This window comes from Anguilla anguilla, chromosome 12 (genome assembly GCF_013347855.1).
Source record: "Anguilla anguilla isolate fAngAng1 chromosome 12, fAngAng1.pri, whole genome shotgun sequence".
NCBI classification, from domain to species: Eukaryota; Metazoa; Chordata; class Actinopteri; order Anguilliformes; family Anguillidae; genus Anguilla; species Anguilla anguilla.
In genome coordinates, this window is record NC_049212.1 from 31,517,794 (window position 1) to 31,543,456 (window position 25,663).

At 47.8% G+C, this 25,663-nt stretch overlaps 1 protein-coding gene across 1 annotated transcript in view; it reads right to left on the reverse strand.

Moving 5' to 3' along the window:
- prkd2 (protein kinase D2) overlaps positions 1–25,663 on the reverse strand; it is a 43,227-nt gene that overhangs the window by 11,842 nt on the left and 5,722 nt on the right. Inside the window, exons 2-6 of the mRNA XM_035385287.1 lie at positions 5,390–5,528; positions 3,815–3,946; positions 2,972–3,165; positions 1,953–2,136; positions 89–160 (exon numbers count right to left, since the gene is read on the reverse strand). Coding sequence (XP_035241178.1) covers positions 89–160; positions 1,953–2,136; positions 2,972–3,165; positions 3,815–3,946; positions 5,390–5,528 — 721 coding nt within the window. The remainder of the gene's footprint in view (positions 1–88; positions 161–1,952; positions 2,137–2,971; positions 3,166–3,814; positions 3,947–5,389; positions 5,529–25,663) is intronic.

Below are 25,663 nucleotides of genomic sequence, written 5' to 3' on the forward strand. Positions count from 1 at the left end.
CACTAAATTTCAATCACATATTTGAGGTAGAAACTTCGTTTCAGAGCACAGGAACACACAGACACTTCAGATGTTCTGTCTCCTCTACCTTCTATAGTCTCTCCCAAGCAGTCATTGGGCACCTTGTAGGCGCAGCGCTTGTGACAGTTGAACTTGCAATCTGCACAGAAAGAGAAACGAAAAGCAAACATTAAAAGTTACTTCCCCTAAAATGCTGCAGAACAACATTCAACAAGCATCCCCAATAGAGAAGTAGAACAGAGTGTACACGCATTATTCGCCTAATCTGTGCAGCGTAATCCACTCAATCTGCAGACGAAAAGAAACGAATGAACAGTAATCACACACGAAAACAAAAACTAACTAACTCTCTCTCTCTCTCTCAGGTTTGAGGGAGCATAAATTATGTGCTATGAATAATTATTTATGAGTGTGTGTGGGGGGGGGGGGGGGGGGTTGGGGGGCCAGTAACACCAGCCCAATGTTTCATATCTCTCAACGTGCAAAGGGGGTCAGGGAACGATCCATCTGAGCAGCAGAGGGGATGTCTTTATATGGAACTGGGAACAGGCTAACGGAAAACAGTAACATTGTAAAGTTTTACCGCCCGGGATTTTGCGACGTCTGGGGGTCATTTAAATGTGAGGGGGGAGAGGAGAATGTTACACACTTGAAGGACTTTTGGGTTAATGACCCACCATTTCAAATCGGGAATCACTAAGCAGGGCCAGCTGATGGATGAGGGTGAGTTTGGGAGGCAAGCTAAAGGGGAACTGGCGAGAGGAGCTGGAGCTGGAGCGAGCGGGGTTGTGTCTGAATGACGGGGGGGTTTTTTTTAGGGAGTTTAGGAAAGGAGCGCTCTGTTCCCACGTCTGCCCTGCGCGCTGAAGGGTACGTCCTGTTCCAGGGTCGGGGTGGAGAAACGGGGGGAGGAGTTTCCCTCGGCTGTTTTTCCGCCGGCCACACAGTGCAGGCAAAAGGCAAAACAAACGAGGCTGTTTAATGAGCCTTTTATTCGGGCGAGGAGAACGGGCTATTTATGAGGTCCACAAGTCAAAGGCAGGACTGGGAGGGTGATGAGGCCGTTCCAATATACACTGCAGTTTGGGAAGGGGGAGGGGGGGGGGGGGGTGAGGATTGAGCACGTCTTTCAGTAGTTTAAAACAATAGGGGGCTGCAAAAAAAAAAAAAGGAACGCGCTAAAATCATTTAGCCACCAACACCTCTGAACCACACCCACTTATTTGGTTGTGCTGACAGTGTTAATGACTGTGATCATGCTACTGAGGGAGGGTGGTGTTGTGACACTTGTTATAGGAGACTGATCGTGACTATGGAATCCCAGGTGGGGTACTGCTGTTGACCCTGTATAGGGGGCACTGGGAATGACTGTCTTCAGGAGGTTTATTCGATCTCATAATTTAAATAAGATGTCCCTCGGGGGATTCAGCATCTATATTTTTCCATGTTCTATGCTGAACCTTTAAACCTGAATTTCTTCAGTATAGGCCCTGGGAAATACAATACTAATGCAAGCTACGCAAGTTACCTTGCATTATGCTATCAGGCAAGCTAAAAAATAACATAGGAATATTGTACAGCACTACAGAGTCAGTCTATGGCAGTATCCCTCTACTCTCCCCCTAGAGAGCCAGAGGGTCCGCTGGTTTTCGTACTCCTTTAAATTAGTGACCTGTTTAGACCCAAGATACCAGGTGACGTGAGTTTAACTGTGTTATCAACTGTGTTAATTCACTAGTTACATTTTAGCCATTTAGCTGATGATCTTATCCGGAGCAAAGTACAATGGGAGCACAAAGAAAAGGCCGAGATTCAGCTAAGTGCTGAGTAACAATGAAAACCAGCACGCCCAGAGGCTCTCTAGGACCGTGGTTGAGTAGCACTGCGCCACGGGACCTCTGCACTTTGACCTGTGACCCTGAGTGACCCACCCTTGCACTGGAGGCCCTGGCGGAACAGGCCCTTCAGCAGCCTCTTGCAGTACTGGCAGACGGTGGGGCGGGTGTACGAGTGGATGGCGAAGGTGTGGGGGACCTTCATTTTGTGGATCAGGATCTTGTCCAGGTGGACGGGACGTCCCGTGTAGAAGCGGCGTGCCTCGCTGGGGGTCCGGGGCTGGGGGAGGCGAGAGGGAGAGACACAAATGCCTTAACGAATTAAAGGAGTTCAACACACCACATTGGACCATCCGGGCTATGACCTTTGACCTTTTCCCAAGACAGTATTCATTCACACCTCCTACAGTGACTGTTTGCTTCAGCCCTTTTTGTCCCATTTGGGAACCTGTAATCGTGTCAGGCGCTCATGCCGCCTCTCAACCTTTAACGCTCACACCAAAATGAGCATGCTCACTACAGCTGAATCTGAGCCCTCCCCTGATACCCCCTACTGGTCAGCCAGTGACCATTCTCCACACAGACTACCTGCCAAGCAGCACAAAACACAAGAGAGACAATCAGACACTAATCAGATGGGAGGCACATCTCTCACGTACTACTCCTGGGAGCCTGTAGGGGCCTGCTGAGCTGCTACGTTAAAAAAGCAGCTTTGCATAATTGAATCAGGTCAGGGGTCAATTCCATTTCAAGCCAGGAAATGAACTGAAATTCAGTTCAGATATTTTAAAAAGTAGACAAAAAAATATATATATCATATGTATTTTTTTTTTCAATTCTTGAAGTGAATTTCAGTTCATTTCCTGAATAGACTGTATTGATGTAGCCCCAACTTGAATTGTAACTGAATTTCAATTCACACCAGTTTTACAAATGATTGTGAGCTGCTGTGTGTTCAATTTCAATCAATTTCTTCTGTCTTCTATCAAAAGTTTGACTCTGTTCACTCATGATGATTTATGCAACGATTTTGTTTGTTAAAAGCAGGTGCGGGTCTAAAGACCAGGAAGGGCGTTCGGGGTCTGAGCAAGTGCTTCGGACGAGGGATTGGGTACCATCTGCGTGTGTGACCTCACAAGTCCAGTCGTTTCGTCGGAAGTGGTGAACACGCTGCTGAGGGACTCGGTGGTGGAGAGCCGCTGCGATTGGCTGCTGGTCAGCGAGGTCGTGGAGAGGCGCCGTTTGCGGGCGCCGCTGCAGTTGTTGGGGATGCTGAAGGCGCAGCGCTTGTGGTAGTTCAGCCCACATCCTGCAGGGGGAGACAATGAGCGCTCCAAATAAGCACTGGACTGCTTTAAATAAACGGTACTGAGAAAAAGAAAGGATGCAAACTACTTTCGTTTTTTAAAGTACAAGAAAAACAGTAATAAACTGTTAACTATTTTTATACGACAATAGCATTGATGACGCAAGGATTGTATCGCAGTGTATCGACAATTAACTCTTCACCTGTGTCCACAGATTTATGTTTTACCTAAAATGCTTAATTACTTAATATCATTAACGAAAGTGGTCCAACCACTTAGGTGTTATACTGTGTCCAACACAGGAGGCAGACCATTGTAACATGGAACAGACCAAAGAACATGTGGTTAGAACATAAAAAGGAGCATTCTTCCACAGAGCCGACATAGTAAATGGACTGCATTTATATAGCGCTTTTATCCAAAGCGCTTTACAATTGATGCCTCTCATTCGCCAGAGCAGTTAGGGGTTAGGTGTCTTGCTCAAGGACACTTCGACATGCCCAGGGCGGGGTTTGAACCGGCAACCCTCCGACTGCCAGACAATCGGTCTTACCTCCTGAGCTATGTCGCCCCATGGGAGAGGCAGATACAGACAGACAGACAGGCAGGCAGACGGACGGACGGACGGACGGGCGGACGGAGGATCCTCACCGTCGCACTTGAGGCCCTGTCGCACCAGGCCGAACAGCATTTCCCCGCAGTGATCGCAGAAGGCGGGGGCGCGGTACGAGTGCACGTTCAGGGCGTGGGGCCGGATCTGAAAGTCCTCGAAGGTGGCGGCCGCTACGGGCCAGAAGAACACACACACATACGCTTATACACACGCAGAAAGAGAGATGTGCAAAGCCATTCATATATACATTATACACACTGAAAGAGAGATGTACAAACCCATTCATATATACATTATACACACTGAAAGAGAGATGTACAAACCCATTCATATATACATTATACACACTGAAAGAGAGATGTACAAACCCATTCATATATACATTATACACACTGAAAGAGAGACGTACAAAACCATTCATATATACATTATGCACACACAGAAAAAGAGACGTACGAAACCGTTCATAAATACATTATACATACACAGAAAGAGATACACAAAATAATGAAAAAAAATATATATATATTCCTCAGCCTATTATTTTGTAGTTTCCTGTGTCTCCTGTGGGGGAGGGGTTTATACAAATCTTTGCCAATATATTCAAATACGTGAAAACAATAAAGCATTAAAAATCTATTTTACTCAACTGATAGAGGGAGAGAGGGCGAAAGAGAGGGACAGAGAAAGAGAGAGGGGGGTGGGTGTTAATCCTTAATTGAGTGCCCTGGAAGTCAAACACAGGGCTGCCTCTGGCCCATATTAAGTGGTCAGCTCCCTTTCTGCATTCTGTATTCTCTTTCTCTTTTGCACTCCATGAACTCCCTGCACACACGCAGCACCTACACGCAGCCGATTTGCGTATATGCAAATGTGGTTCCTCATTTTCGTGCGCAAATACTTTAATTAAGGAAGCGCTCTCTATGTCTTTCTCCTTTTCTCTCTCTGCATGATTGTCTTATTCACACACACACACACACACACACACACTCACACAAGGACAGGTGCTGGGTAGAACAGCAGAAGGGGCACTTCTGGTTTCTTGGGGTACTTATGAGATGAGATTTGCGACTTGCTGTTACAGACCCTTCAAACTCACACACCGCGTTCCCTGCAGTTCAGACCACCACAGATGTGCTCCAATTAAACAACAGAGCCCTCGAGATAAATTCAAAGAGGCGCACAGAGCGAGAGCTTTCAGTTTTGTGCACATCCGTAAAAGATTTACTTATTTATTTATTCACTGAATTACTTTTCTAATATATTGCCTGCTTTCTCAGTTAATACTCCTAGACTGAGGAATTCAATAGCAGAAAATATTATATGTGTACATCATGTTACATCTTTCGAATATTGTCAAATAACTGTACTAGTATTATTTATGTTGTCGGTTCATAGAAAAATAACTGAAGGGGGGCAAAAACAGAGCAATAACCAAAGATGGAAGTTAGCAGTGATCAGTGATCACACCTGCACAAGAACTACAGAGACATGCCTCGTACACCGGAAGACGGGGGCCAGAAGGGGGGAGAGGGGAGGAGGCAGCTCCTTCACCCTGTCCATAAAGCTGGGCACGTCTGAGGAAGAGGATGAGGAACAGCACGGTTGCCCACCTGACAGAACCACCTCGATGAGGTCTCCCTCCTGGATGTCGGCAGTGCCCTTGACCAGCTGGAGGATGTTGTTGGTGCCCGTGTCGTGCTTGAAGAGCAGGATCTTGTCGTAGATCCCGTAGAAGCCACACTCCGGAAACTGCCGGGCAGACAGAGGGGGAGGAGACAGGGGTTAGGGGTCAGAGGTCAAAGGTCACGGCCATGCCACCCATAGCCATCATGTCCTCAACATTGCTCTGTCATCACAGCTTCCGCATAATGTTGAAAGACCAAACAGGCCCAGCTCAGCTACATGAATTATCTTAGACGCATGCAGGGGTAGAAAGTCCTCTCCAGTATTTCGTTCCAATCACCTGGATTTGCTAATTAGCACAATTCTTCAGTCAGGAGGTAGAACTAATTAGTGAAATCAGCCGGCTGAGTTAATGGGTGGTAGGAACACATAGAAGGACTTTTACTTTCTGACCCCTGGACTTTCTATCGCTAGATGCATTTTGAGTGAAAGGCAAACAGGTCGCTCAACACACAATGACTGCAATGGTTCCCACAGCTTACACTCAGTTTGACTGGTTTTTGCGGTTTGGGGGTGGTTGAGAGGCCCCCCATGTGTAATTTCGGGGAAGCCTTGTCCCCTTGAGACTTCACAATGACTCATACGTGTGACATGAAGAAGGTTTCAGTGCCTAACCAGCTGCAGAGGGTTTAAAGAGAGGCAAGAGGCCCATAAATATCTTTCTGTTCTGGAGCGAGAAGCTGGTGTGTTTCTCTGAAGGTACAAGAGACAAGTGCATTTCAAATCCAGCTCTACCCAGACATAGGCCTGCATTCAGTTAACGTCAGACCTTCATTGTGATTTAAAAGGAAATGTCAGCTATTTTATCCACCATGCTACACAGTTTGGTTAGCTGAGCTAGAGTAACTCACCAAACTGTGTTTGTGAAGGAAAAAATGGCACTTCCATTTATTTGTTAAAAGTTTTTTTTATAAGAGTTATGGTTGGCCACATGTAGCAAGCAGCACTGCAGGGAAACGCTAAGTCACTCCTGGTGAATGACCATTAAAGAGCTTTCAGGAACATTCAGTCCAACTACGGTGGCATTTTGCCATTCATTTCAAGGCAAGCATTTTTTTATTCACCGTTTGTCATTTCCAACTAAATTGAAATGACTAACTCAAATCATATTACATTACAGGCATTCAGATGCACTTACCCACAGTAATTTAGTGAACTTACATTCCCCGGATATAACCCGTTTGCAGTTTGATATTTACTGAGGAAATGATCTTGCTGGAGGGTACAACAATCCCCACCAGGAAACATGTGAGTTACAAGCCCAGCTCTCAAACCACTACATTACATGTCCACGTTCTACAACACCTCCCAGTAACACCTCATCCATACTCGATAATCAAAGCCAGTGCGCAATCGCAACAATTCCCAGCAGCCCTCTGTGCGCTGGGGGCAGGTCGCCTCGAGCGTAACAAAAACAGGAAAAGGGGAGGCTCCGCCGACCCCCGGGCCCAGCGTGGCGGGACAGCCGAAGGCCCTCGCTCGCTCGCTCGCTCGCTCGCCGACGTTGACCGAGACGGCGCGGTGACAGGCTCATGAATAACGGCCGGCCCCATCTGTCGGAGAAAAGGTAGCCAAGCTAGCGGGGGCGGCGGTGGGATACTCAGAACGGAGGGGGGGGGGGGGGGAGGGGGGGCGGGGCGGTGGACCGTTACACGCCGCCGGCCGCCGCGGGGGAAACCCGACCCGCCGGCGCAAACACGGCGGCTTTGTGATGATGTCAGTCAAACGCAGGGAGCGCGGCGGCCCGCGGTCTCACCTGCCCCAGATCCTGAATACTTTATACCCTCCCATTCAGCCGCCGCGGATCCGCACGGGAAGCCGGGACGCGCCCAGGGCGGGACGCGCCCCGCGCTTTACAGGGGGAGACAATCGCTCTTCCTCCCACCTGTAACCCGAATCTGCGCAGTCCTCCCGTCCAGCAGGGGGGGGGAGCTCAATTCTCACTAGAGCGCAGCGGTTGCACCACCATTCTGAAAAGCCTACAGACGCTGTAACTCTAATGAAAGAGAGCGCTGCTGTTTCTGCGGTTTTTGAAAACCCCGGTCTACTTTTGTCTGTTCGACCACAATGGCCCCGCTGCAGTGTGTGTGGCATATGGGATGTAAATAGCGAGTCATTAAAAGCAAGAGGAACCTACAGACCGGTAGTGTGGCAGAATATTCAGTGAGAGATGTTCAAGTCCGTGTGCTGCTCTAGTCTGTACCACCCCCCCCCCTCCCCCCACACACACAACACCCCATATCCCGGCTTTCTCCCTCCCAGCATCCTCACTTACAGGAAAAGAGAGCTGGCCCCGAACTGCACACCCCCGCAGCCCTCCCTCCCTGGTGCACACAAAGACGAAACAAAGACACACAGTACAAGGCCAGGAGGCAGGATGTGTTTCTGCCAAACAACACGCACTCCACACCCTTCTATGGGCAGCGCTACCGCTACCTCTGCTGCTGCTGCTGCTGCTGCTGCTGCTGCTACTGCTACTGCTGCTGCTGCTGCTGCTACTACTGCTACTGCTACTGCTACTGCTTACCTCGCCTCTCCTGATCAACACTGCTACTATTCAACAACTCAATCCCTAACTCCCCTTAACCAACACAGCTCAAAGTGTTCCCTCCCCTTACCCAACACAGCTCAAAGTGTTCCCTCCCCTTACCCAACACAGCTCAAAGTGTTCTATCCCCTTAACCAACACAGCTCAATATGTTCCCTCCCCTTACCCAACACAGCTCAAAGTTTTCCCCCCCCTTACCCAACACAGCTCAAATTATTCTCTCCCCTAACCCAACACATACAGATGAAGCCTACTTTGTCTCTGTGATATGTTGCCAAATATTGTGTCCACAAGTATGATTGTGGTTATATATGCAGATATGACTGCAGGCATAACCAACCATAACTCCAGTGAGTGGGATACAGTCAGGGGCCCACCATGCCCCCAAACATGACAGATGAGTGAGACGGCGGGGTGTGGGCGAACAGGAAAGAGTGCATTTCCCAGGTAAAAATGTACCTGTCCTCCAGGACCACCCCCTCAGTCAGAAGCCATTCATTCAGAGCATATCCTGTCACGACACGCTAGCACCCCAGCGCCCCTCCCCCTCTGCTGCGCTGACTCGCTGTGACTACTGTCAGCTTCACATCCGGCCCCAGGGAAGACTTACCACTTAAACAACGCTGTCTTAGCGGAACAACAACTGCTAATTCATCTGACCAATGAATTAACAGTAAAACATGCTAAAATTAACAGATTTAAAAAAAAAATAACAGCATTATTCTTACAGATAGAAAATAGAAATCAGCCTATGATAAAATGCATAATTAATGGATGTGTATGGCATTAAAGATTGATGGATCAAGTACCGATGATGCCACCTGTTCATCTGGTCAGCGGGGTCTGTCGATCATAATTACAGTCCATACATCTTCCCTCCAGGGTAGAGGAGAGACAGGAGTAAACAGGTCTGTTATTGAACGCTACTGGCGGAGAGAGTGTCTGAGTGTCTCTAAGGGCCCTCTGGGGTTGCCAGGTGTTGAGTTTCCCCAACTGCCATCTCTGGCCTTAAGGCCTCCATCATGAATCCTATGAATTATAAACAGCCCTCCGCTTTCCGGCGCGGCCCAGGCTCACCTGGCGTGCCGCGATCTCGCCGCGGGTGCCCTCCGTAACCCTGGCCCGGCTGCCGCGGGAAGGCGCCCCTGGCCACACGAAAGCCGGGATTTCCTGCGATGCACGGGGGACCTGCAGCCGTGCCTACGCCGATTCGGTCGCGGGTCCTGGGGTTAACTCAGCGTCGAACGCAGTCGAAATCCTCAAATTTGCCACATGGCAACACGAGGGGGAAACACAAGTGAAAACCAAGCCAAAGCCCTCGCTTCAGCCACAGCTGAGGGCTACTTCCTGTCACGTACAGGAAATACCATAACTATGGTCTGCATAAAACCACAGAGGCTGATAGGAACAGTTCTACGAATGGTCAGTTATTATGACTACGTTAACAGTTCCCTGCAGGGCATCTATTTCAGTTAGCACTCTAGCCAATCACATTTGCGGCAACATTGACCAGTGCAACTCAATCTGACACCTAAAAAACACAGGCGGCTTGATAGTGTGTTCCTAAAACAGACTCACAATGCGGCAGAAAATGTTTGTCTTAATCACCTTATCTGACAGCATATTATAGTATCTCACAGTTCGTTTTGTCATGGTGGTAGGAGTGATTTTGTGTCATTAATCTCATGATAAATGAAGCGAATCATTTAATAATCAAGGTAATATAAGCTATCAATCACTGGCTCCACCTATCAATGAAGGCTCCGCCCATGTTTGGTTGCATGAAACCAAGCTGCCCAATCAACTCCCGGTTCTTCGTCCACAATCACAATTAAACTGCCCTTTAAGTTTCAGTCTTACAGGCCAATTGAACAAGACACAGCCTAGGTGCATGTAGCACTGTAGAGCAGTGGCCAGGGGCTGGATTTGTACAGGGAGGGTTGTGAGTTTCAGACTCAGATCTAAGGTTCTTCAGCGGCGATGGCTAATACCAACGCCTCTCCGGACGAGCAGGCCCCACAGCGCGAAACACGCTTCGCCAGCCCTCCTCTGAGTCAAACATCCTGTTTTGAGTCAGAAAAGAAAACAGAGGCCCGGGCATCGCTGCCCGTGTCAACACCAGCACAATCTGCGGCGCTGACCCGTAGCCAAGAGCTTGGCGTTCACGCGCGACCGGAGGCGCCAGTAAAAACACACGGGTCGTTTCAGCCGAACGGCTCCCTCCTCCTCGCGGAGAGCGGAGCGCTAACGCCCCGGGCACGAGCCGCGGCGAGCGCGCACCGGCCGCTTCCGTCACATGACGCCGTTCCCCGTTTCCGCGGTCCGCCTATCTGCTTCGCACTTGCATTGAGACTCTCACAGAGACTTTAAGCCGAATAATAACAACGACAAAGCAGACCGCGCCAGGTAAATTCGCCGTAACTGCAAAGCCAAACAACGAGCTAGTCCATAGCACCGAGTGGATCAACCAAAAATCAACTGCAGAACTAAACATATAGTCTATGTGCATTTCTTGTATCAATGGGAACATGCAGTTATGAGGTCTTTCTCATTTAAAGGGATTGCTTGGGGATGCAAAGCAGGTAAGGACTGCGTAGCCAATCGGATGTAAGGGATATGATCAGGTGGCCCGTGATCCATCAGTTATTGGGAATACCAGGACACTGAGGTTAATATCCATAGTTTTTATTTTTTTAAGTTTTTTTTGTAAACAGTACCATGGGACGTTTAATGACCAGTGAGTTAAGGCCATGGTTTAACATCACATCTGAAAAACAGCATATCCTACAGCACAGTGGTCCATCTTGGTAGTGGAGCTCGGTCCGAAGGGAACACCGCCCCCTTCTGGTCCACTAATGCCGCTTGGAGGAGAACACTTTCCTCGGACACTTTCCTGGTCCAGAACAGAGCAAAGCCAACGATACTGGCATGAAGAGTGTCAGCTGAGCTGGTGTTTTTCAATGGCAGGAAGTCTCTATTTTGAACTTCCTGCCCCAGGGAATCTCCCTTCCAGAGTGATTGACACAAAGGAAACAAAGGAAATTGCAATGACAGCCAGGTAATGAGATCGGTGGGTCTGCCACAGCACCCTGGCACTTTGTCTCTGAAAGCCCGAATGACCATTTTACGTCACGCAGCGGTGAACTTCACAACAATGCGGCGCTATTGTCACTGTGGCGCTACGCCAGGGGGACGAAAGCCCTCTGAAAGGACTCAGACAGGGTCCGCCGCGGTCCTGGAGCCCAAGCTAGCACGCGCAGTTCTCACAACGCTAACGTAACGCAGTGAAAACCTGGAGGAAACGTAGCACCTTAACCACTCTGACCGGCGGGCAGACAGGGGTCATGTTTCCACAGGCAGGGGAGCAGGAATGATTTACGTGTGTTCCACATTCACTCAGACAATGAGGTCTTTCACCCCCGCCCCCACCCCCTACCCACCCCCCGCCCCCCATCCCCACGCCTCTCTCCTGCACTGCTCACTTAGAAAGAATGCAGGCCACCATCCAGTAACAGAGAAAAGAAAACCAGTCGCCTCAAAGTCCAACACACACACACACACACTTAACATATACACATGTACAAACCTTCACACACACACACACACACACCACATACCCTCTTTCATACAGACACCTGTCCCTTTCACACGTGAACACATCACCTCTCCTCTCTCCATTTTTTCAGTTCAAGAGTTTTATTAGTTTCATCACATACAACTGAAATGTATATTTCACAAACAACTGAAATCAAGAACAAAACAAGTCACAAAACTTATCTACATCCTACATCAACATCTCTCTCTGTCTCCCCCAACACACATACACACACATACACTTTCTCTTTCTCTCTCTCTGTCTCTCTCTCTCACAGGCTAATGTGCAAATAGACCCCTGCAAAAACACTCACACACCTCTCTTATACACACATTCTCTCAAATTCACTCTCTCTCACACACACATGCACGCACATACACACACACACACTCGCTCTACCTCCCTCAGGCCCATGCGCAGATGACCCGGTGTCCTGAGTTGGGAGGGGCCTCCCTCCCCAGGGCCTGAGGACCTTCCCATGAGCCCTTGGTTTTATTTTCTGGGGCGTCACCTGACTTGCACATCATGAGACTGGTGCTGCTTACACCTTCAGCTAAGCAGTTCCAAAGTCTAAGCACACTGGGCCTAATTACACTAAAATCACAGTGCAAACACTGGGACCTGCTTCTTTGCCGGTTGATTTTTATTGGTGTATCTGTGATTTTTCTCCATGAAACCACTCTTTTTTTGTAAAAATGGATCTGGGCTTTAACAGGTTAGGATGATGTGCCCATCCCGCACAGTGCTAGTCTGTCAACAGTGAATCCCAGCATGCAAGTTCTGGACAGATCAGGGCCTTTGTTAACAGGTGCTTGCAAATGTGCACGCGTTTGCACACGTTATCACAAATTGGGAGCCATCCCCCCGCCCCAGGTCTCTGAGACTAGGGGGGGGGGGGGCGGGGGCATGTCTGTGGAGAGACAACAGCCTGTGGGCTCAGACCAAAGCACGACAAGGGAGGAGTTAAAAACAGTCCCCGGGGGCGTGAGAAGAGACTCATTCAGGGCTCCCCCCACCCCCCGCCCCCCCCCCAACACTCAAAGTCCCCACCACACCCAGGCACTTCCTTTGAGATTCTCTCAAACCTTTTTTTTTTTTTTTCAACAGAGACAACTGATGCGAAACTCTCTCATTCTGGGCACGGTGGTACGGCCCTCAACCTGTGGCCATAAAGTACAGCATCCAGGACTTTGAACATCATACTGCACAACAGGGCTATGCAACTGGCTGCCCACCCAACTTATTGACTGATCCTTTTTGTCACTGAGATGGAAAATCCATATTATTTAGACGCTTACTGCACATATTCAAAATGTTCAAACCTGTACCCACGGATTGACAGCACTAATAACAGAATACTACGTACTAGTTATGCATATTTTAAGAAGGCTTTGACATTGTTTACACAAGTAAAATCCATACATCCATACACTGGTTAATAAACAGTGTGCAGAAAATGCAGAACCCTGTGCACAGCGTGAGAAAGAGCGCAGTGAGAAAGTGAGAGAGGAAGGAACACACCGCCAAATTAACGAGGCGCAAACAAATCACATAAATACCATCAGGAAGGCTTTGTTCTCTTATCTCCATCGTGTATCTATTCAGAAATGGAAAATTACCAGCGTTTCAGCTCATGCCTTCGCCCAGGTGGGCCAATATCTGACCAACAAATTACGTACTGTCCACACAAAGAAGGGTAGCGTACGGGTGGGCCAGTAATCCAGTTCAAAGTCTATTCATTGTGCTTTAAGGCAAGATTACTCATCTGGATCATTGCTCTGCATTCTACGCTCGCTTATGTATCGTGGAGTCACACTTACTGCGGATGAAAGCGTTTTTTGTTTTTTCTAGTTCACTGCTGTTCGTCTTTATGTTAGACAAACACTGTTTGGGATTCAGCACGAGGGATATTTGCTGTAGTACCGGTTGTTCTGTACCAATGCCATTGTCAGTCTTGGTGCTGGTCCCTGTGACGTACAATTCACGCATCATATCATGACTGCCCGTTAAGTCAGCCTGGATATGAGCGTTCGATAAATGAACGAGCCTGAATATTCTCAATAAAATGTCACTTTGCAATGGAATCTGCTTTCGGAGAGTTAAAATATAAGCATTTTAACCTGCCCTAGAGAGAGGTACCCGGATAGCATTACCTCGTTCTTAGATCTCAGGATGATGTCATCAGCCAGTGCGCTGCCAGACACCGAACACGTGAGCGATCGTGGTCAGCTGACCTGCTTTCTTACCTTCTCCTTTCTCCTTTCTCTCACAAGCCCCGCCCCTGTGACCTTGGATCAGTTTCAGCCTTTTTGTGAGGAGTGATACGAATCAGGGTCAAGGTTGGGAGAGCGCTCATCGCGGTAATGTACACGTTAGGAAGCATTGTAATAGGAGCCGGAAGGAAGCCCTTCGCCGACTGACCAATCAAAAGAGCCTTTATTGGCTGGCCAAGACAGGAACTGCAGCTGAGTGGATTACAGGGTCGGGGGGTGGGGTCTAACTGCACAGGACAAAGAAGAACACCAGATCCATATCCACATCAGCACACTAGCCTACTATTGAGTATACAAGTTTGTATACTCAATAGTAGGCTAGTGTGCTGATTTATACAACTTGCACGCAAAGTGTATACTCAATAGGAGGCAAGTGTGCTAATTCAGACACGGCCCAGGTTTCAGTTCAGAATCCATCACGCAAACTCAAATGTGGAGGAGGCATGCCAGGAACATCTCCTCAAAGGTCACCTTGACTGACGTAAACCCAACGAAAGCGTGTGGTACAAGACCCGTCATCCTCCGCCCGCCATCTGCCATACGCCACAGGTTCTTTGAACCGTACGCTTCCTCTGAGTCATATTCATTTAAAATTTTTAGAAGTAAAGAAAAGAGCATAGAACATTTCTGTGGAGAGCTGAACTTTTTTTTTTTTTTTTCAAACTTCAAATAAAACTATAACTCTAAATCAGTGGCGTCCAATCATCAGCCATGGAGAGCCAAGACTATGCAGGTTTTATGCAATCCGACCAATCACTTCACCTGCTGATTTCACTAATTAGTTCCCTCCTCTCTGGTTGAAGGTGTGTTAATTAGTGGAATCAGCAGGGGAAGTGACTGGTTAGAATGAAAACCTGCGTGCTCTCAGTCCTCCATGGCACACATGATTGGCCACCACTGCCCTAAATGCTCATTAACAGGCCAACTACTAATTAACCCAAAGCAAAAATACAGTCACATGCTCAAATTAACTCTGTGCTACATAAATCCTGTTAAAATCTGCATTCCACAGATTCCCATAATACGGTCTGTCCACACAGCTCCCTGCTGTCCTAGATTGTACTAGTCCTCGAGTGCAGCCCAAACCCAATAGAGCATGATGGGTGCTGATTGGACACACAGCAGATTCTTGCTCTTATTCAAGGTATAATTAGTGAAATGAGAACTGGTGAGGGTTGACAGGTGGCAGGCTAGGGATTGTGGGATGGGGCAAAGGCTCATGGGACAGGGAGAAGACATGCATGGAGCCTCTTTAGAACAAAAATCTGTCTGCTGTACCACTGTAGCTGCCTCAGTAAACGGGTCAAACAGCTACAGCAGAACCTGCACCTGGCCCCAAGGCAAAGACTATATGCACAGATGCATGAACAACAAAATGTTTTTAAAAAATTAACAAATGAATATACATTTATATTACGGCGTGGCACAGAAGTGATTAATAATCAACAATGGGGAACTACGCCATAAACGTCTCACATCTTGTCTTATCTTTCTTGCCAGGTGTTCGTCGGTTTACCCAGCATGAACACCCTCCCATTTGCGTAAACACCTAAACAAGGCAACTTCCCCACCGTCCGAGTGCAGTTCACGTCTAAACGCCTCGTTAACAGCGCTTATGTGCTTCCCCCTGTAAAAAAGTTGCACTTGTCTTCATAGCGAAGAGTAAAACAACAGACAGACTGTCCTGGAAAGTTAATAAGAACTCCGGTCTGACAGGGACCGCCTTAGAGGTCTTTAACGAGCCGTTGCCCGGGAAACGTCGGCTGGGGGACGTCAGCGTGCAGACCTCATTAGCACCTGACAGCGGCAGGGGCGGGCAGCGGGGACCATTGTGCCTGTGCGTGATGGAACAAATGCGTTATCCCGCAAATCTATTAATAGCCCTGTGAGGTCACAGTGACGAAAGCAGAGAGAGAGAGACAGAGACATGGAAAGAGAAAGAGAAGCAGGAATGTGGCCTTTACGCCGGCCGGCTCTCCCGCCCCCTGGACTAGAGCCAGAGACGTGAAGGCATGCCGGATTGAGGCTAGGTCAGCCTCCGCACCTGTGACATCACAAGGTTAAGGAACAAGAGCAGGAGAAACATTCCTTTCCTTTGTGACATCACAAGGTTGATGAATAAGAGATGGAGAAACATTCCTTCCCTTTCTGCCGCACGGGACCAATCAGGAGCCAGGAGGGCCCAGGAAGTTACAGAACACTGGCAAGGTGGTCTCTGGTTGCACCAGTCCCCTGGGCCCTGGCAGGGGTCACACTGCAGAGGAGAGGCAGGGACCTATCCCGTCTGCTGCCCAGGGCATATCCCTCCCACCGTGTTCCTCACAGGAGTGCGTGAACGAGCCACCTCAAAGGGACTAACGCAGACTCCGCTCCCCTCCCAGCCCCGGCTGGTTCTACCACATCCCAGGCTGGCCCAGGACCCAGCGGCTCTGCCCAGGGCAAACACAGAGAAGGGTTTACAACCTCACCTCAAACGCTGCTTACAGCCCAAACATGTTTAACAATCACAGGCGGCACGTAGCCTGAGGGCCCGCGGCTTCGAATCCAGCTACGCTTGTGTGACGCGCTGTGCCCCAGCTGTTAAATACAGACCCATGGGTTGCACAATGTTCCAGGCATCGGCCTTCTCTGAATTGGAGCATTCCACAACAACAAAAAAATTGCACCAGAAGAGAAAAGAATGTACTTTATGAATTCCCGCCGGGGAAATTCATCTTACAGTACCAAACATAAAAGACTGATAAGGCAGCAAACTGATAAATGACAAATAATTCAACTGAGACAAATAAAAATGTATCTCCCTCTTTCTCTCTCTCTCCCCACCCTCTCTCTCAATTCAATTCAATTCAATTCAATGCAGTATTAAAATAAGGGCATACATCTAACAATGAACAATACATAACATCAAAGACTAGAAATGAATGAACAGTAATCACACATGAAAATAAGAACTGTCCTCTCTCAAATAAAAAGACTCTCTCTCTCATCTTTCATCTCTTTAAAAGGACGGTGAAAGAAAGCACTACGGACATTTTGTGTCATGTGCCAGCCGCAATAACCAGACAGCCCAGGACTTTCCGTCTGGCTCTGTGACTCCCGATGGAGGAGAAGGGGAGAGCTCTGGGACTGAAGAGAGGATGGGAAGCTTGCAGAGAGAGAGAGAGAGAAACGGAAAAGACAGGCACGCAATGGCGTGCGCTGTTAGGTCAACAGAGCCGGCTGGCCAGGCTCACGCTAACATTCGCGTCAACAGCCGCGCTCGACATCGGTGTCCGACTTCCTGTTTACGCCGTAAGGGCAGGCAGGTGGTCTCAGCAGCGCCGGATGCCTTCACACGGCCAGTACGGCGGTATGGCCTCGCGCACGGCCTCACTCCACCGTGAGCCTCAGGACTGCCACTGAGACACGGTCACAGTGTGTAGCATAATGGGTAAGGAGCTGGTCTTGTAAACTTGTAAAGGCCACTGGTTCAGTTCCCGGACACACTGCCGTTGTACCCTTGAGCAATGCACTTAACCTGCATTGCTTCTGAACATGTCCAGCAGTATAAATGTAGTCTATGTAAAAAAAAAAAAAAAAAAGAAAATACATTAAAAGTTGTGTAAGTCGCTCTGGATAAGAGCGTCAGCTAAATGCCTGTAATAGAAGAAAATCTCTGTGCCAATAGACCATGGCAACAGAAAAAAGGGCAGAAATGTACATGAGTGTTGACAAAGGAGGGAAGGATTCAGTTGGTAGATACTGCATCTCACCAACGAGCAGCGCCCCCTCTGGTCAATCGAGTGCCTGCGCTAGCGGAAGGTGAAGTGTGACAGTGGAGCATAAAGTCGCAGCGATGGCGGTCATTTCGTATCAGAGCACACACACTCGTCTCCATGCTCCTTAATTGAAGGACGCTGCGCAATGCAGATGACCAAAGCTCTGGCCTGCAGCTCCTGGTAACCCACGGCAACAAATTCCCTCCTATCTCAAGCTGGAAATATCACTGTACGACTCCAATACGGAAGACAAGTCAATATTCAGATAAGCTAATGTTTAATAGCAGGGCATCTCTCCTGTGTCGTCGGGCCAACGGCCCTGCGATTTTCATTAAGTGGTTCCGCAACCTCCGGCGTATTTCCCCTGGCCCCCTGCCGCCTGCACTTCCTGGTCACATATCCTGTTTGTTCTGGCCCCCCAGCGGTGGAATGAACCTCCCCTGGGGGGGGGGGGGGTTTACAGTACCCCTCTACTGCATCTAAAACAGCAGAAACTTCTACTTATCTTCCAACCCAGACTGAAGGCCCACCTCTCCAGACCTTCTATCCTCTGGCTTTCTTTTTTGGTTTCTTTTTGAGGTAATGCGGCTATAGGTGTAGGCGTGTAAGGATTAGCTGCAAGGGCAGGCCACATCACCTGACAAAAACATCATGGCGTACATCTCCAAACTCAAATATGGAAATGGCAACATTACACTGCTGAACTCATTTCTAATCAAAAGCAGGCTCTGCCCAGTGACTTAGGATTGATTACTAGGGAGTCAGTCCTGCCAATGAAAAACGGTTTTGTGCAAATTTTTATACAGCATTGGAGTCGTCCCAAAATAGCACCCCAGGGTACTTTTGCACAATCCAACTGCACAAAAAAAAGACCAGCAAAAAGGCATTATAACTCAACAATTATTTATCACACTGCATGAATTCCCTGTTGAGTGAGACATTCCAAGCATATGGCTAATATGTAAAATCGTAACATCCATGCATCCAATCAGAGAAGGTTATCTGCTCATTCCCTTGCAGAATACCCTTGATGGTCTTTAACCAAAAGCAGCTCAGGGAGCATTTAGCTGTAAAAAAAAAAAAAGGATCATTTGTATTGTGATGTAAACAGACAGAGGAAGATAATGGAGTCATTTGTGATGATGAGTGGTTTTTTTTTTTCCCTGGGTCAGATCATAATTCTCAAGGAGATAACAGAGTGGGGGAGCAGGCCACGATTTCTGCCCCATCGTGGGAACCACGAAACCAGCCACAGTCCCATTCCGATGCCAGCCTCCGGAACTCCGGCACGCTGACTATAAGCACAGACATGCTGCAGGGTCACCCCGGAGGAAACACCAGCAGAACATTCCAAACACACTCACACACACAGACACACACCCAGGCACACACACGTGCATGCATGCACACACACACACACACACACACACCCAGGCACACACACACACACACACAAGCACACACACGCACACACACACAGGCCAGGTAAACACATATCAAGTTCTCATCACGTCAGAGCTGTGAATTGTACAGAAAAGGAGCTGCACTGGGGTCTGTGGGCTCCACCACACTGTGATAAAGAAGGCCTTCGGTCAAAGATAAATGCACTGCAGTGTACATAAACTGGTTTTGCGAGAGATATCATCATAAGGTATGAGAATATGAATGTGAGTACATGATTTGGTGCTACTAAAACATGTGCTTGTATTCCTGTAACAGAGTTTCCCCACCTGGGAATGAAGCCCACAACCATCTGGTCCATCCTCCAAAACAGCTACCAGTGCTGGTTAAGCCACAGGGTCTGCTGCTCTCTGTCTGTCACCATAACAACACCAACTAATTTAGACCCAGGAAACTGGGTCAGGTGAGTTAACTGTGTATCCAGCTATTCTAATTTCTCAGTTACATGCTGAGCTGAACCCTGAGACCGTATGGCTCTCCAGGACCGGGGGTAGCCATCCCTGTTCTACACCACACCGCTGCCAACTCATTTCTCTCATAACATTCATTTCAGCCGCATCGTAGAACAAGGGGTTTGCAGGTTCAATACCCAATGCTGGGAAAGCCAGTCATACCCACAAAGAAGGTGCTCAAACTGAACTGCTTCAGTGAAGACCCAGTTGTAAAAGTGGACAAAACTACACATGCAGTTTTCCCTTGACCAGGTCATGGAACAGATAAGCAGTCATTCAGTGCAGAACCCCAGTAGGAGAACCGGAGAAGGGGGAACAGCCCGTTCCAGGCTGGGCCTCAGACCGCCGGGCGAACAAAAGGGGCCTCTTTGTTTGGGGGCCGGTAACGTGAGCGGGGGGAGCCGGAGCCCGACGGGGAAGCGATGAGGAGAATAAGCGGGGCCTGTTCTGGGCTCAATCGGCCTGTTGTCCCGGTGGCCCGAGCGCGGTTCTGGAACGGCGGGAGCGGGTAAGCCGATAGGGGCGAGCGACACCGGAGCGCCCGCGCGACGGCACTCCACTCAGTCTGAGGGCCAAGCATAAAGGGAGAGAGAGAGAGAGAGAGAGAGAGAGAGAGGGGGGAGAGAGAGAGAGGGAGAGAGAGAGACAGAGAGAGAGGGGGGAGAGAGAGAGAGAGAGAGAGAGAGAGAGAGAGAGAGAGAGGGGGGAGAGAGAGAGAGAGAGAGTGGGAGAGACAGAGAGAGAGGGAGAGAGAGAGACAGAGAGAGAGGGGGGAGAGAGAGAGAGAGAGAGAGAGAGAGAGAGAGGGGGGAGAGAGAGAGAGAGAGAGGGAGAGAGGGAGAGAGAGAGAGAGTGAGAGTGGGAGAGACAGAGAGAGAGGGAGAGAGGGTGAGAGAGAGGGAGAGAGACAATGGGCAAAGAGAAAAAAGAAGTAGTGAAGGAGAAACAAAGACTGAGGGAAAGAAAGAAGGGTGGAGAGAGATAAAAACAGGGAGAAACAAAAAGAGGGAGAGAGAGGGAGGGAGGGTGTATTTTATTGGAATTTCTTTTCCCTTGTTCCATTTTTTCCATGTTCTTATTTTCTTCTTTCTGCGCTTGCTTTGGCAGCGTGAGTGTACACTCATCATGCCAATAAAGCTCAACTGATGGTTGGATGAGCTCAGCACTGCAGACTGACACAAGAAGTGGGTGGAGCCTCACAAACCTCAAAGTGGGTGGGGCTACTACGTGCCCGCAATCAGTGACTTTTACAGAGCAGGTGGGAGGCTTTCCTCTCCCTGTTAAGGGTGGTATCTCAACAGTCATCGGTTCTTAACTATTTGAATGGCATTTATTTCATTATTTTTACATGTTCTATATTTTCCTTTTAAACATATCTGCAATAGGCTCATGGTACTGGTTGCGTTTATGCAAAAATATATGACAATGCCCTCAAACATGTCATATAAATGAGACATACATAAAATCCACATAAATTCTATCTTTTCTCCTTCTCTCGCTCAGTCTCCCTCTCTCTGGACCCACCCACCTCAGGTTCCAGTGCCTGCACCCGTTCCCTGAGATCATATGTTTATCCAACGAGGTGGAGTTCCTGTTGCCCTGGTCGCCTGCTTCCCTCCAGAAAGTGTGGAGCTGGAGAGCGCCCCACCACTGGGGCCTACTCGCCCACACGGTTTCCTGCACTCTGCTCCACACTGCCACAGCTCGACCACCTTCTCCTTCTTCTTCTATCGCCAATAGCATTACTCACATATGTATACTCCGCTAACCCTTAGCAGTCATTCCACGAATTACATGAACCAATGAAACCTACAGAAGTCTGCGTTTGTAGAAATGTTCGTGAACGGTGGTAATATTTGCTCATCTCTTATTTGTAATTGCAAACGGCGATCCCGGGAATGAGATCTCAGGCTCCCCCGCTGAGCATTAATACGTGAACACAACAACGTTCTCTTGATCTGGAAATGCACAGGCGATGAACCGCCCTGAGGATTTCAGAGAGTCCTTCATTTGTGTAGTCAAAAGGACTTCTGTTCAAGTGGTCACATACCAGTCAGTAAAGCTGCCACTATGCACATAACTGCACACTGCAGGGGAAAGCTGGCCATGAGACCAGCTCAGTACACGACCTGGCCTACACCATGTGCTAAGCACCATGTGACCAAAATATTTTGCTGAAGGGCGGGCCCAGGCCATATGACCATATGCTTTGAATAAGTAGACACATGAAGATCTACCTCTTTAATGCCATCTTGCTTACCTTCCCTCTTCCTATCACCACTTCCTCCTTCTTGTCTATTATCTACCTATCCTCAATGGCCATCTATGCAAATTTAACAAGTGAGCCAAGTCTTTTCCTCAACCCACCCTTCGATAGAGATTCAAATTCTTGTTCATGAACAATACATATGCTTAACCTTTTTTCAAGAGTATCGGTGTGAATGTGTGTGTGTGTGTGTGTGTGTGTGTGCGTGTGTGTGTGTGCGAACATGTGTGCAGGTGTGTGTCTGCATCAGTCGCTTGAGTTATGGGAGGAGGAGAGGCAGATGCAGTCATTGAATTAAAACACTCTCGACTGTCTGCTGCTGCCCCAGGCAACGGACAGCTATCTCTGGCCTTGTGAAATAGCACCCACTGACACATCAGAGTAACATTCTGCCCAACCGAGAGACAGAGAGTGAGAGAGCGAGACTGAGAGTGAGAGCGAGAGAGAGAGAGAGAATGAGAGAGAGACCCCAGCTTTGACCCACAGCTCACGGTCTGTACAAACAGGGAAAGAGTTTTCCTTTTGTCTCTGGTCTTGAGCGAAAGGGGTACAGTTTGCTGTTTTGAGATCAAACTGAATCCCTGCGCTTCATCAGCAAACTTCACTCAGTGGTGAAGGCTTAGTTTTCTAGCCGCCAGCTTTTAACTCGAAAGAATTCATCACTCCCTGCAACCTGTCTTGAAGCTTTACACATTCATTGTGAATTACCACCTCATGTTGCTGCTTAAATTGTATTACAAAACAGCTACGACTACACCTATTCATTATGGTATGCAAGTATTCCTGCTTTTGTGTGTTGTTTATATCTTGATCTGAAAATAGAACTAATGTGTGCCTGCCAAAGCCTTTTCCATGATGATATTAAAAAAAGGTTCTGAAGGTATATACTTAAAGACAAAAGGAAAACACCTCCATGATTCATTTGCCTCATCTGAATTTAACAATAGCCCAGGTTGTGCACGTCTGTAAAATAACTGAGTGGTAAATCATTTCTGTGACTGCAGAAAGAGGTGTGATGCGGCGTAATGGCTAAATTTTGGAACCAGTCAGACTTGACTCGGTTCGTTCGTAAACAGCCCTCTAAGCAACGATGACGTCGTAACTGTGACGTCTACGGCCCAGCGGCTTAAAACACGCTCCTGTTTATATTGTGTTTAGCAGAATTTTGAGGAAGTTGGCTCCCATAACATGAGCATAATCCAACAAAGACAGCTTTTTACCAGGTGTAAAGTAGATGTGCCATTGCTCTTTCAGTTTTAAAAAAATAGAACCGCATGCTACGGTGTATCTGGAAAATAAATCTGAAGCTAAAACAACAAGCTTATAATGAGTTAAGGGCAGTGCTACTTTCTGATACAATTTTAATGGTCACAGGAACTGAAAACAAAAATAAACACTAAAAAAGGTTCACTGAAAGCATTCAGAGAAATCAAAAAGGAAGGGTGTGTACCATGTACCTTCGTAGTTGACCTTTAGCTTGATGTCTGTGTGAAGGATCAATATCTGGGCAGTCTGAAGGCAATATGCTTGAAACCCCAAGCACATGCCGAGGTGTGTACTCACTTATAGTACCAAGTAAAGAGCTGAGTTTCCTTAAAGTAGGAAGGATCACCAATTTCTTTGACAGAAAAATGTTAGCTGGAGAACAGACCCTGTTTCCTGAGCCAATTGCATTTTCCTTGACTAGGTTCAAACTGAGCTCAACAAGGAAAGTTGGTTCAATTCTTAGTAATTAACCTGGAGTGGTTCTGTAAAAGACGGCCAAGGTTTGTCCTGATTCTTTGACCCGGGGGGACTTGCTGACCTTTCCCATTCCCAGCTGAAATCCAGACGTGTTGAATGGCAGTTTGAATAGTCAAATTGACGTGCGCGCCAAAGCTGATAGAGAACTTGCTGGCAGGAAATACAATACCCGTACACCAACCCCCCCCCCCCCCCCATGCAAAATGACTCCGCTACAATGCAAATGAGAGCAAAGAAACGGATTTGGATGAGCACACAGTATCCACTGAGTACACAAAGCTAATTTCCTTTTTGCAAGGGGGGAACAAGGCGCAGGACGTATTCAACTACACACACACATTCTTTTCTTCTTTCTTTAAATCAATTAAAATCAAGAGTTGTTTTTCTCATCACAAACACACTTTGGCCTGTTGATTTTGGTGAATGCTGCACTTCCCAAATCGTGGTTGTTAAGAAAAAATGATACCTTTCACTACGAGGCAAAGTTGAGGAAGGACACCGACTGAATTTAGACCTCTGTGAATTCAGGCTTAAATTCCTGAATTCAAAGCAACTCCAGCTTGTCGGATCAGTGTGAACACACACGCCCTGGTCTGAAAGAGAAATCTCACTGAACAACCGATATGCTTCAGGATTTTAGCTGGGGGGGTGGGGGGGTTCTCCCATTGAAGTCAGAGCAGTCTGTTTTGATGGTGGGGGTGGGGCAGGTCATGCTTTCACAGTAGCAATAAACACAACTGCCTGAACGACAGAAGAGTCAAACTGCTTCAAACAAATAGCCACCATAGCAATCGGACTAGGTTCAGAACCACTCAGTCAGACAGAGAAAACCCCAAAATGTCATATGACAGACCGTACTGGCAAACCAGTAAATAAGATAAATGAGATGAGAATCAAATAGAAGCTTGTCCATTTCTGACTACGCCATGGGTGTAATCTAACTCCCAGTGGGACAGAGACAGTCAAAGCAGAGGATCTCCATCAGGCTTGAGACAAAATAAGCTAACCCCCCCCCAGTACCAGACATGAAATTCACAGTATAATCTGGGTGTGGGGGCAGCTTTGGGGCCCCCTTCTTTAAGCCAGTAAGAACCTTTTCACATTCATAACTGGTAATGTTCTAGAACTTTCTTGTTTAGGGGTCGTGGGTGAAAGACAGCACAGAGTTTACATTCTGGAAAAGTTTCTCCAGCCACTGAAACATTTCCAGAAATGTTCCGTTTAGACATCTGTGAACAGAGCCATAAAATTGCCTGATCAAGCATAGAAAACTTGATTTGTTTTGCCAAGACATCCACCAAGCTACATTGTTTCTTACTAAACACTGGGGAAAAAATTAAAGTATACAGAGCACATACATCAAATAAATGATAGCCTACTTCACTATCTAAATATGCAGTACAGGCTATCACTGGCACAGACCTATGTTAAACAGTTATATAAATGTTTCTAAAATTCCAGTGGGCACATTAAAATACAACAGGACATTAGCTGTTATGATTCGATTTTTCGTCCTTAGACAGCTACTTCGCAAGCATTGTTCAGCTTCTCTGGCCAGCAAGCATAAACATAATTACACCTCACTTGTTCAGGCAACAATTTGCCAACTGGTTCAATCGTTGATTCGGTGAACATTAGCATCTGCGGGATTGTCAGAACAGTTAATACAGCAAAGTACCACGTCCAGTGTGTTGAAATGGCTTGTGACCATTCACCCAGCACAACAGCCAAGCCCATGGACTACTAAAACATCAGGGAGCCTTTGAATCTATTCATGCTCTATGTATGGAGTCTCTTCCAGGCACACAATAAGATCAGGGGATGGACTGGCTGCCTGTGACTGTTGTCAATGATTGTTATCACCCCCGCGGTAGCTTTCATGTTTACTCCAAAAACATGAAAGAAACCTGTTTTACGCTGGACTGAACTGAAGAGCGAGTCCTGTATAAAAACTACACGGGACTCAACTCCTTAAAAGGAAAGGTCAGATGACCGCACTGGATCTTACGGCATTTCTGATTACACCAGGTGGACTTGTCCCGAGTGCGTGTGGCTTCACCGTTCACAGGAGAAATAATTGCCTTAGTGAAACCTAACTGGTCTGG